The sequence below is a fragment of the Syngnathoides biaculeatus genome, chromosome 1, assembly GCF_019802595.1.
Source record: "Syngnathoides biaculeatus isolate LvHL_M chromosome 1, ASM1980259v1, whole genome shotgun sequence".
Classification (NCBI taxonomy): domain Eukaryota; kingdom Metazoa; phylum Chordata; class Actinopteri; order Syngnathiformes; family Syngnathidae; genus Syngnathoides; species Syngnathoides biaculeatus.
This window is the reverse complement of record NC_084640.1, coordinates 520,038-532,815: the sequence shown is the minus strand read 5'-3', so window position 1 is coordinate 532,815 and position 12,778 is coordinate 520,038. Positions and strand designations below refer to the sequence as shown.

At 40.4% G+C, this 12,778-nt stretch overlaps 1 protein-coding gene across 6 annotated transcripts in view; it reads right to left on the bottom strand.

Annotated features, from left to right (window-relative positions):
• The window catches only part of LOC133497960 (ephrin type-A receptor 7), a 148,914-nt gene extending 137,013 nt beyond the window's left edge, over window positions 1-11,901 (bottom strand). For all 6 annotated transcript variants that reach the window (XR_009794169.1, XR_009794163.1, XM_061814300.1 and 3 more), the window contains exon 1: window positions 11,694-11,901. Coding sequence is in view for 4 of the 6 variants with exons in the window: in XM_061814300.1 (XP_061670284.1) it covers window positions 11,694-11,772 (79 nt within the window). In the remaining 2 variants the exon portion in view is untranslated. The remainder of the gene's footprint in view (window positions 1-11,693) is intronic.
• Between the last annotated feature and the right edge of the window lie 877 nt (window positions 11,902-12,778).

The following is a 12,778-nucleotide window of genomic DNA, read 5'->3' as shown; positions in this document are numbered from 1 at the left end:
GAGCAAACGATTGTCTTTAACAGAAAATTAAAGGCAAGTAAACACAGAGCGTCTCAGAGAGTCTGCTACCTACAGCCCAGTTTGCTTTTTGATGAGGTAATCTTAATTTTCAGTCAGATAATGAATTAATTGTCATGTCAAGTCTTAACTGACTTGATGCCAACATCCTCAGAATTACAGCAAAGTCTGTGTTACATATATATATATATATAAAAAAAAGCCTATGTAAAATGGAGACACAAAGTCAAGGTTAAAGAAAAAAATTGATAAAACATCACACTGTCGGAGACTGAATATCTTTCAAAATCAATTGAACAAATGTACTCTTCAATGACTGCGTATACACGTTAAATTACGTAGAAACCTATGACTGGATCTCTATTTCCTATGTACACTTCAGTTCAACTTGGGGGACAGGGGGACAGGGAAACAGAAACTGGCAAGGAGAGAAAAATAAATCAGCAGAGGCAGACAAGCTGCTGCTCTGCTTTAGGACATTTTCTGGCTTCACTGTTTGTTGCATGTGCACGCGAGAACACATCTTTGTACATATGTACTTGTCACTTGCAATACCATCAATACTTTGTTAGATTCTTGTACAGTGTAAAGTAAATAAAACCCAATAAAACCGTAGATTGTATGATGTAACAGCCCGATCACCCAGCCACACTAGAACGCTGTTATTTTTGCCACAGACTCATTGCTGTACTTCTGGAATTCCAAGTTCCACTTTTACCATTCATACGAACATCAAGTTATTCATTGGTCAAAATGTGGTTTTGTTTACATCTGCATCATGATTTGCACCAAACTGTAATGGGTTCTTCCGCAACACCACAGACACATCCGCAACACCGGGTAAAAATTGGTTGTATAGTTTTTTTTGGTAATCCTGAACAAAACAAAATGATCCTTTTTCACCTCTACTAAAGAGGTCAAATTTGTATATTGACCAACTAGTACAGCTATTTTTCACTGCTAAAGTCTTTAATGTGTTGAATGATTTCTCAGCCACACCAAATAGAAATGCCTCAATCTTCCCAAATAGATGCTGGATGGTTGTCATTTTGGAAGTGCCACAACAATAGTAGTATAAAGCGCAGTAAAATGGATTTGACCTACACACCCATTTCAAATCCTGGTGATAGATATTAGGTAGTAGCTCTACAATGTAAAATGTCTCTTTGGCATGAATAAGTATTGTGCAAATATGGGATGACAGTTCATCAGGTTGTCCCCTCAATGTGCCTCAAGACAAGTCATCAGATTGCATGCTTAAACCCTGACTTAAAGCTTTCCTCTAGAGGTATCTAAATAGACCCGGTATGAGCCAGAATGCCAATATTAAAGTATTGAGTACCGAAGACAAATTCCATAGCACAGGTGAAAGAAAAGAAGGGAGGGTGAGGGGGGGGGGGAGAGAACCTTCACCACACAAGCTGGTAGCCAATTTGCACTCTCGTGTAAATCTGCACAATCCCTACCAATGAATTGGATTCATTGAGTGCTTTACCAGCATTTAGTGATTTAATAGTAGGCTCCTTCAAATGACCTTTCAGTAAAGTCCATTACTTTAAGTCCTCCAAACATGTACTGCGATCAACTTAAGACTTGGGAGACATACTGTAGTTAATTTTCCATTAATTCCAGCCACTCTACCCACGAAGCACTGCCCAGTTTAATTGTGAAAGTTAAGAGAATAAGAGAGTAGGACAGATGGAAAGAACCATTGTGAATGTGATAAAAGTCTACCGCCTACTGCGCTAAAGTAACCAGTTTCAACCTGACCTTGAGAGGACATCCATAAATGTCTAACCGCTCCACTGTTATATAAGGCATCACTCTTGTGCAGAAGTGCATTTACCAGCAAGAACACATGAAATTCTACAAGAAACAACAGATATCCCTCTGAAGTAACAGGAGATAAACAACAGCATTTTTACACCACACATACAGTAGTTAAAAAAAACAAAAAAAACAGACAGACCTCCATCACCCTCATAATAACCCTCAGTAACCCCATTCAAATCAATTTATCCGTGAAAAGGTCTACTTAATACGCTCTTCCACGCACAAACATTTGAACACAAAAAGGCAGCTCAGACTCGCTAAACACACTGCAAATGTATTTATTGCAAGGCCAAAATCAATTACAGCACCGATAAACCGATTCTTGTGAGAATGAACACCGTGCACGTCGCCCAACACTCACTCCTTCTCAAAATTTTGTAATAACCAAAATATTCTTTAGCTACACACTGCACCAAGTGGAGTTACAGGTTAAAAAAAGATTAAGATTTTTAGAGTGTAGAAATAAGCAGAAAGCATTGACAATCTTCTAAATAAAGCAGGTGTTTTTAAAGTTATATTTAAATATTGTGCAGAGATTTACATAAAATGGCCATGTTACACACTTTCTTGTTGTTGTTTGTTTATACCCGTGTGTGTGTTTACTTACTAATATATTGTTGTTGACAGAGCTGGAATCTTTTATGAATAACATAACTCCGGTGAGAGGAAAATGTATTTTTTAAGTCACTGTCAGCAATGAGGATATCAAGAATCTCAAGAAACAGCATCCACGTTCTCAGTTGTATTTTCCTCTTATTCCCCAAATCTGTTCATGCAATATTGCTAATTTGTATGTCGCCGTATTAAATTAAACTTCAGCTCTACTGGCACCAATGGATGATCCACTTGTTTTTGCTGCTTCTGTATGTTGCCGTAGGAACAGTATTTACCCCCTTGCGAAACCAGGCAGAATAACAATGATGAATGGAAGTAAACACAGTTCAGCGAGCGCTTTAGCAATTAGAAACATAGCAGGCAGTGGGAAGGAATGTCTCTCTTGCTCGCACTGTTGCATTGACAATGACTGGCTTGGCTCTGCCGTTCCAAATCATCATTACCATTGATTCACGTGGCCATTGACCACCTCCCTAAATAGCCTCTTGACCAGCTGCCGTAGAGGTGACTTAGTTCTATGGATTGCCTCACCTAGCTACCTAGCTAGCTGGTTATCTGACTAACTCTCTGATTGACTGGCAGACTAATTGCCTCACAAACAGGAAAGCAACATTTTACGGCTGGGAGGTTGCCGAGATACGGGGCGGGGCGCACCTCACCAACTGATTACACTGATTGTAATCACCGCCGAGTAGGCTTCAAAAGGGAATACGAAAGCACACAGAAATATTTACACCTCGGTCTTAGAGGCTAGGAGAAATAATAATAAAAAAAAACTCACAACGATCAACAGTTCTGCTTGCAGAGTTTATTAAAACCATGATAAAATTCCAAAGAGTATTACACATACAAATATCGGTTACCGTTAACGTCATATTTTGCATCTCTGAGAGGAAAAAGCTGTGCCGTCTGCACTATTTGGATATTTTGGGAACAGCGTGCGCAGTAGTGCAACTGCATAAGCGATAGCATCACCAGCTAACAGGATGAAGGAGGGATTATTGATATGTTAGGTATGCCTGTGAGATTGGCTAGATAATTATTAAAGTTATCAACAACTGCCAGCTTTGCACCTTGGTGTGCAGTTCTGTTGCTTTATTCGCTAGTGTACACTGTGGACCTTCATCCTTATACATTCCTTGTGACCAGAAAGGAGACCAATGTCATGTCACATTTTGTGATTCAACATTTTTTTGAGTAAAAAAAAAAAAAAAAAAAAAAGACACGGTCCTAATTTTTAAACCCAACAAAGGATTAACACCAGAGAACTTGAACTACATGGGTGAAAGCATTTAAATGTAAATGTCATAGGCCATAGGGTACTGCATGTATTTATTCCCCTAGGATGCCACTGCATACACATTTCTACTTTTTCAAATAGAACGCAGGGTTTTCATATTCAAAATACACATGGAATGAAAGACCATAATTTTACCCGAGAATATACACATCTCTGTAACCCAACATGTTTCCTACAAAAATAGTAAAATCCGAGCTTTAAAAGATTGTCACACAGTTACCAAGATAGAAACAGAGATACATTGATATGGTCTGACGGACAGCCAATAAAGTTGTAAAGGAAACGCTCCACGGGAAACTATTTGGGGCCTTGCTGAACGGCACTTAGGCAGTGATGCCTTCATAGAAGAACTCTCAATTTTCAGACCTGTTCACGAGTGGTTAGGTCAACCATTCGTAACCTGGATAATTGTCCTGCTGCCCTTTTTACACACCCACTTTTTTTCTCGTTTAATCCAAACTACCATTACAGAATTTTAATAAACTAGGTGGAACAGATCCCACACTGCTCAGTTACATCCTATCCCACCTGCTGTGCTCTCAGCCTTCTGCCCTCACCTGCTGATAAAGTGAGAAGAGTAGCTTCCATGCTGGCATCTTAACCCGCTTCGTCAAACCGCCCTTATTACATTTGGCTGTTTGCTCCTCACATACATGCTTTCTGGGCCCCAACCCAGCCGCTAACACCCTTTCATTAAGGATAGTCATATCCACAGGGGGGTTATCGCTTCAAAGACACCCCACTTTCCTCTTTCGTGTTGACGTCGGTGAGGGTGCAGGTGGTAGGTGTGATGAGGTGTATGGGTGGGAAAACTACGGGACGTGGGGTGTTGGTCAGGATGGCTATCGTAAAACTGGCTGAGCCGCAGCCACGCGATTTATGTATTTATTCATCACCGAGGAAGATGTGTATTAAAAGGTCGGGCAATTTTACACGTCGCTGACCAAGCCTGTATGGTGAGGAGGCAAGAAGATGAAGAAGGGAGTGATGGGGGTGGGGGGGATAGTGGCTGGTAAAGACGATACTTACACTCGGACAAACAAAGCATTTACACTTCACTTGTGAGTATTTGATTGTGTAAGATTGCCTAAGTATTGTAGCTTATGTGTACGTTCACAACTGTCTGCTTTGCCGGCTGCCGGTTAATGAGTTTGAAAGGTCAAACACCCCTCAGGAAGATTAATGGGGTTTCTGAGACATGAGGGTAATGGTTTATGAGGCCCTGCCGGACACATTTCCAACATGACGGTCATTACCACTACTCAGTGGAGACGGGAGGAGGGATTACAAGCCAAGAGAAAGACGGGCCCTCGACTCCTGCGCAGCAGCATTAGATAGAAAACACTTGACGAGTGTCAGTCAAGCTGATACAGTACACGCGCTCCGCTCCAAACGGACTGCAAAAGTGAGGCCAATTCTTTCATTATTGGTCTGGATTGACAATGAAAACAAATATGCTGTCAGATCAACAGGTCAGCTTCAATTTCCAGGTAGTTAATAATTTTATTTTTTTTTAAGAGCATAGGATTAAGAAGAACCTTTAAAATACAAAATGCTTTGAGATCTTGGCTTGAGAAAGAATCTGGTTAAAATAATGTATTAACTTTTTAGAACAAGAAAATGTGACTCGATTGTGCGGCATATACATATGTTGACATGGTATACATTTTTCATCCTGTCTGCTAACGTGTGTTATGAGTTCCGTAGTGGTAAAGGACAATCAGTGGACATGAAAAGTACATCATGAGGTCGCTTTCATGGACGTCCAGTCTCAGCCGGAGTAACCAAGGCAGGCGTTGACAAGGAAAATGTTGAGAAGGTTCATGGAATTTTTCAAGTGCAGTAAATTGTCTACGCTATGAGATAATACATACTGAAAGGTCACAAAGCCAGGTCTGCCTTGCCATGTTGGTACACAGGCCCACAAAGAGAAAACGTTTCACATCACATTTGAACAAACTTCAACCTTCTCTTGACAAGATTGTCAGTATATTGCATAACCACATCTGGACTACGGGGCTTTTTATTGCCTCTGCTGCAACCACCCTTTAAAACACAATGGATGACCTTGTCTACTTGACCCAAACTCAAGCATGAACACGAATAAAAATACTAATAGCAAAAACACAAAAATAGTGAATAAGGTATGATTTTGTTTTACAAATGAGTTTGTCAAACAGCCAGAAAATCGTGAATGTAGGACTTTTTCTTTCATCTGCAAGAAAAACACACATACACTCACGCACACCTTCTACAATTGGCCCTAAAGCTCATCCCTGATTCAAAAAGAATGTGACAGAGCGTGCTGTGAGTTAATAGCTCATCCGCGAGCAAGTTAGAGTTCATTTAACAAGGTCACTCGGCAGCTAAATTTTGGTCTTTTGAAAGAAACCGAAGCAAGCTACAAATGAGAGCTAAATATATATATTTTTTTTGAATTGGAGCTTTTTCAATGTCCAGAGGTATAATTACAGATCTTAAACTCCATTGTGCTCAAAGCAATTTCCTTTTTTTTTTTTTTTTTTTTACTTACTTGAAGTCATATAGTTAGTGTTTAGACTTTCACTGTGCAGGTTAAAGTCAAAACTTTAAATATTCTTCCAAGAACAAAGCTGAAATAGAGGAAAAATACACCAGTGGCATCCATACACTTTTGAGTACCAAAGACAAAGATCATTTTTATCCATTCATAGTTGTGGTGGCAAAATGTGTCTGAGCACCCGCACAAAAATCAAGTGCAAATATTTGTCCTAAAATGTTACAGTGGGTGACTTCTCTTCTTTTAATCTCATCTTTGAACACTCGCCGGTGAAGAAGGCCCTTGTGATGGATGCAACTGGGTCATGTCTTTTCCAAAAGGCCCTTAATCTCCCCGCATAAGCCTCGAATTTGATTTTATCCACACGTCAAATAAGTGCAACTTAACCAATTTCTCAGTTGTTTCACTAAATCATGGAACATATTGGTCACCTGCCATGCATTAGTCAGTCTTTCTGAATCAAGACTATACGAGTCATTTTCATTTTATATTTATCAATGACGGTAAAAACCTTTGTTAAAAAAAAAAACGGAGCTGCAACATTAAAATACACTTCTTGCATAAAGATAAAGCTTCATAAAAATTGCCAAACTTCACAATTTACGTGTTGCTCTTCAAACTCTGTTATGTGCATAAATGATTCTAACTCCTTATTGCGCCAATTACACACTTGTCTTTTTAATTATAATAACGGTAAAGACATGCCATTGTTCTGACATGTTCATAAATTCATACAGTATCTCACATATAATTTATTTTGCTCTCTGCTATTGTGTGAATGCAAAATTATTATTAAACTATTTCCAGTTTATGCACCTAGAAATAAATGGTGAAATGAATGACAACTAGAATAAGAATAAGCAGACTTAAGTATAATAACGACATCTATCAAGCCTAAGCAATCCTTCCAAAGACATTTATGGCATATCTTTTTTTTTTTTTTCACCTTGATTGCTTGATTCGGTCTTGCCAATCCAAGCATAAGAGCCTGCTGATGCTATACACAGTCCTTACTGGGAACAAAATGAACTCGCATCAACCTATTGGCTTACAATAATCACACAGCATCTCATTTCCACGCATGCAATTTGTCAGTCTATCAGTCCCAGTTGATGTCTTCACAGCGGACTGGGAAGTAAATAAGGATCTGCTGGACCAGCTGCGCGGACTGGTAGCAACACCCGAACTGTTTGATTACATGCAACGTACAAGCGGAAAACAGAGGTGGCAGCTTGCAATTCCCTCAATGCTCCCCCTGCACTTGCAGTCGTTCCCTTTACGCTTCCACACATCAGCAACCACTTCCTCTGCCCTTTGTCCTAATATTGGAGTGAATGTCCTCTTTCATTTTACTCCAACTGTCCCTGACAAACTGACAAGACAATATCGTCGTACCAGCCCTGTCGTCAAAACAAATCACTTTGACTTTTCACACTCGCAGAGGTCAGCATGATCGAATCGAGCCCCCACACACGTACTGTACACACGTGTGAATGTATCACAATTAGTCCCCGTTGACATTACATGTACATTCATCACTAAACAGAAAGCACATAGCTGAATTATGTCATAAACTAGTTTTAGAAATAAAATACCTTTAAAAGACTCAGGGGTTTTTGCCACTTGGGGGCAGAAGAAACAAATTGTCGACATACAAGTTTCATGTCCTTTTGCAAAACTGTTCATTCTGGCCACATTACAATATGAATGATGCAAATGTACAGTTTTTAGTGCACAACCATTAAAGATACTGAATTGAATGTGAAACTGCCACAGCTCTTGCCTCAAAGAGGTTGAAGTGATAGTTTTGCAAAGCCGCTTGCAAGAGACGAGGTGCTACACAAACATACTGAAATCTGAGTAGCCTTATGCATTTAAAGAGGAAAAGGTAATTAGTTGTGAAAAAAATATACACATAATGAATTAAAATACATACCGGTACATTTGATTTTGTGCTTCTTCCCCATACTAATTTAATCCTAACCCATTTTCCCCATTGCATGTGCGCCGTGCATGCTCTGGAAGATAGAAATGCATATATTCTGGGGCTAAAAATATTACCACGGTGGGATCATTTCTGTCAGATGAGAGCAGATAGTGAGGCTTATGGAAATACACTGCAGCAAACACGTCCCCATTGTGAGAGTCAAAGATGGCCGAGCTGCAGGCTCACCTACGCACCAACATTCCAAAGAGAAGAACGTCGTTGAAGCTAAACCAATTGCACGTTGTCTTGAGCTTTGGCCTACTGTGTGTGTGTGTGTGTGTGTGTGTGGGTACAGTGGAACATTGAAAATGGAAATTAATTCATACATTTAGGAATTGAGGGAAACATGCCCCTAAAAATTAAAGCTTTAGTAGACTACACTTCAGTTTACCAATCAACACTTCTGTTCGGAAAGGATTAGATCTTACCTTTTCTTTCTCATCACAACAGGGGTTAACAGAAGATCTTGAACATAAATGATATCATTAACTTGGAATTAATATTAGTTGGCTTATTTTTGTACTTGTAAGATAGTTGATGTCATGAAACCATTATAATTTTATTATTATTATATTATTAATTTTCCAGGTCTGAGCCAAAGATTGCGTTCCAGTTTAAGTAATCCAACATTGGAAGAAACAAATAGAAATAATTTTTTTCCTGTCCCATTACGCATCCTGGTGGAAATGATCATCTGGAGTCACGTGACAGGGAAGAATTGGGCCGGAGATCCGTGTAATAAGACTGCATGTGAATATAAGTGGATTCAAAGCCAGTAAAGTCCCTCAAATTACTTTGACATGACAACGAGGCATCGTGGAAAACTGGTCATACGGACAGCATGGACCCATACACAGCCTCAATCTTGCCAATCCTCGCCCTCACTATGCGCTTATTGTTCAACTGGCTCCCTCCCCTCAGCTTGCTGCAGAATGGATGGCCGGACAAGGATGGGGGGGGGGGGGGCACGGAGGAATGTGGAAGTAAATGAGAGCCCGATGAGATGCCAAGGTGTGTTAGTGCTGAGGTGTGGGGAATGAGAAAAGCGGCCTGCGAGGGAGGGGAGTGGCTGAATTTACTGTGTGTCGTGGGTGATGGTGGCCACCCGGCTCTGGCTGTGAAGCACCACCCCCGGTTGTGTTCGTTTGCCGCTCCAAGGTCGGCTCAACATGCACATAGTCCAGTTGGGTACCAACAAAGAGAATCACATGAAAGTGGAAAATGTTTTAAAATGATTACTGCGTGGAATACTGTGTTTTGCATACAGACAAGCGAGAAAAGCAAAGTATATAAGCAAATGTGTACTATGTATGAATGTATATGTAACATGTACATACATGTGAAGTCCCAATTGTAGCTGAGGGGCCAACTGTTATTCCTTCCACCACATAACACAGCTAAATAATGAAATAATGCTCTTGGGCTCCAATATTCATCTAGAAAATCATATATTAGGGGATCCAGCCCAGGGGATCATATCAATTTGACAGTGAAGACTCACGTTATACTGAACAGCAACCCTGTGTTTGTGCAAGTGCGGCAAAACGTGCCAAAGCGCTGGTTTGATTCTGAACATGTGTCCACATGTGTGTGCCCAAGAGACCACTTCAGCAGCACTAACGGAAACTATTACTTCAATCATGGGTGCACACAAGTGTTTCATGACCAAGCTTGTGTGTGAGCGCAGCATGTACTATATGTGTCAAGTGAGTGTGTGTATTAAGTCCTGACTTGTGTGCGTATGTGTTCGAGTACTGTATGATGCATGGCCATGACATGGGTACAGTGTGTGTCAAGTATGGCATGTTTTGGCAATCGTGAACCTGAGTTGTGAAATCACGATGGTTGAGTACTCCAGTGATTTCCAACCTTTTGAGCCAAGGGACATATTTTACAATTTAAAAATCAAAAATCATGGATGTACTTCTTGCCATCTAATAAAACATTTTTGTTCTGTCTGTCAGTTCACCTCGCTGGCATAAATAGTTGAACAAAAGATACATTATTTCTTGTCAATAAATAAATAAATTCCTACGGCACACTGGACCGGCCAGTGAATTAGGCACACTTGCAAACCCTTGTAGTGAGCCCAGACTAGAGAAATTTAAATTTAATGTGATGCATTAAGTACGAAATGTGTATTTTTGTGGCTGCATGATAAAGTGGTGTCAAAGAGCATCTTATAAAGAGTTGTTTCTAATATTTTGGCCACCTACATGAGCAGATATTATACTCCGCAACATACAACCAGTGTGCTCACATACTGTACCTGCAAACAGCAACCAAAAAGCACATCAAGTTACTAACTTTGACATTTCTAATTCATTATTTAAAGTTCTTGAATTTGTCAAGTTAAATTGTGATGCATTGCATCATGATAAATGCTGTAGCATTTAGGATCAATTTTGCGTGTACATTCCAATACACACTATTTAATGTAAAAGCAGAACCTCCGATACAAGTTGGGTTTGTACAAGAATTCCTAATGTACTGAATTTGTCTTACCCAAACCTGAAGGAGGTCTGAAGCCATTACACATTTCACAATCTCCAATCTAGTAGTTAAAATTATAAAGGGAGTCTTGAGTCAATCACGCCGACAAAACTAAGAATAAAATAAACAAAAGCTTTGGTATTTGCTGCAATGTTTGTGCAGAGCTGAGCAGTTTTCTGCACATCAGTGGAGCAATGAAGAAACCACAGGCAAATCTCACCACAGCATGAATTATATTTTGTTCCATCACATCGCTCAAATGTAGCTTTGGAACCACCGCAGTTTTGCAGCAGCAAGAAGAGCACACTTAGAAAAGTGCTCCAAAGTGTTAAAAAAAAGGGAATAAATATGGACCAGCAAGACGAAACAAAAGCAATGAGCGAAGCATCAGCGGATGACAAGACAAAGAAACCAGTTGCACAAAGATGCTGTGAATAAATCAAACTGCACCATTCAGATGAGATTTTTTGCATGAAGCACAGACTTTTCTTTCGAGTTGTGAATTTAAACTAAAAAAGAAACATGGCTGACCCGGTTTTAATCAATTCAAATGTCTTGAACAGGGTATTGTTAGGACGCACTTAATATTTGTTTTGGTCTTCGGTCAGCTGCTCTGCCAATGTTCAACTGCCAGTCACAAACTCATTGTGGTTCAGACTGCGGCTGAAATGCATTAAGCGCACAGCACAAATGCGTAAAAGCTGCTTTTTGAGTCTTGCCAAATGCGCGTCCCCCAAAGTGGACTTTCTTTTCTTAGTTTTGACTTCATTTTGGATCTTGTGTTGCTGAACATTTGGAGTGAATGCACCTGCTTTCTCCAAACAAGCGGGCATCTGTCTGTTGCTCACCACGCCACAAACGACCTGTTTTGAGGACCAAATCAGTCATTTTGAAGTATTTCCACATACCTTCCTCCGCGTGACACTCTTCCAAAGGGTTCAGCAAGAATATCCAAAGCAAAGAAATCATCGTTTTATGGAGCTCCATGTTTGTCTGGCCAGTTCCGCGAGGCTCTTGTCATCTCTCTCCAGCCTGCCCGCGCGTGAAGCTCCGCAGCAGATGCGCACTCGCGGCTGGTCGGAGCGGAAGCCGCCTGGCTAAATTGTGGTCCAACCAGGCGGCCGTACGGCCTATTTCATACCTCGGGGGTGGGACTGTAATGAGAGATTGACAGCTCAGAGGCGCAATCATCGCGGGACTACAACCGAGCAAGGGGCAGTTCCGACCAATCACAGGACGGCACACGGATACGGTTGCGCCAGGTGTTGCCACTGTAGTCAATTGCACAGCGTGACTTCTCTCCACTGCCATTCAAACGCATTCATCAGAGATGTATACAAGCTATACAAAGCCGATGAAATGTTTAAATGAACACGAACGCACACAATCTAACATGAGATACGCTTCGAGATCATTGATGTACAGTAGCAGGCAGAATGGACCCGTAATTTGCCTCTGTTTGCTACATAATCAATTATTTTATTCCATTTACACTGGAGTTTCCATTGCACTCGATTAAAATGTACGAAACTGACTATACCACACCCCTTTTCCCTGATAATAAAGAATGTATGTTAATTTAACACATTTTAATCATGAGTTTATACAGGTTCAAATTGAGTAAAATCAAATAACTTTTTCTGCATAGGCCAACTCCTTACAATATATCCAAACAGAAGAACTTCATAGACTAGCAAAGCACAGTTAATGTGCTTTTTTTTACATCTGTTTTTGTCAAAGAGGTGATGTTTTCATCATTGAGTGCATTACCTCCACCAAATGTAATGCTGTGATTGCCGTTTTTTCATCAAATGCAAACACAAGGTAGTTACAACCAGTCCAGGGTGTACCACCGCCTCCTGCCCAAAGATAGCTGAGATAGGCTCCAGCATCCCTGCAACCCTTGTGAGGATAAGCGTCTCGGATAATGAATGGCTGGATGGCAAGGTGGTTAACATAGAAGCTAACAGCTGAGTTTTCTTGTATTACAACT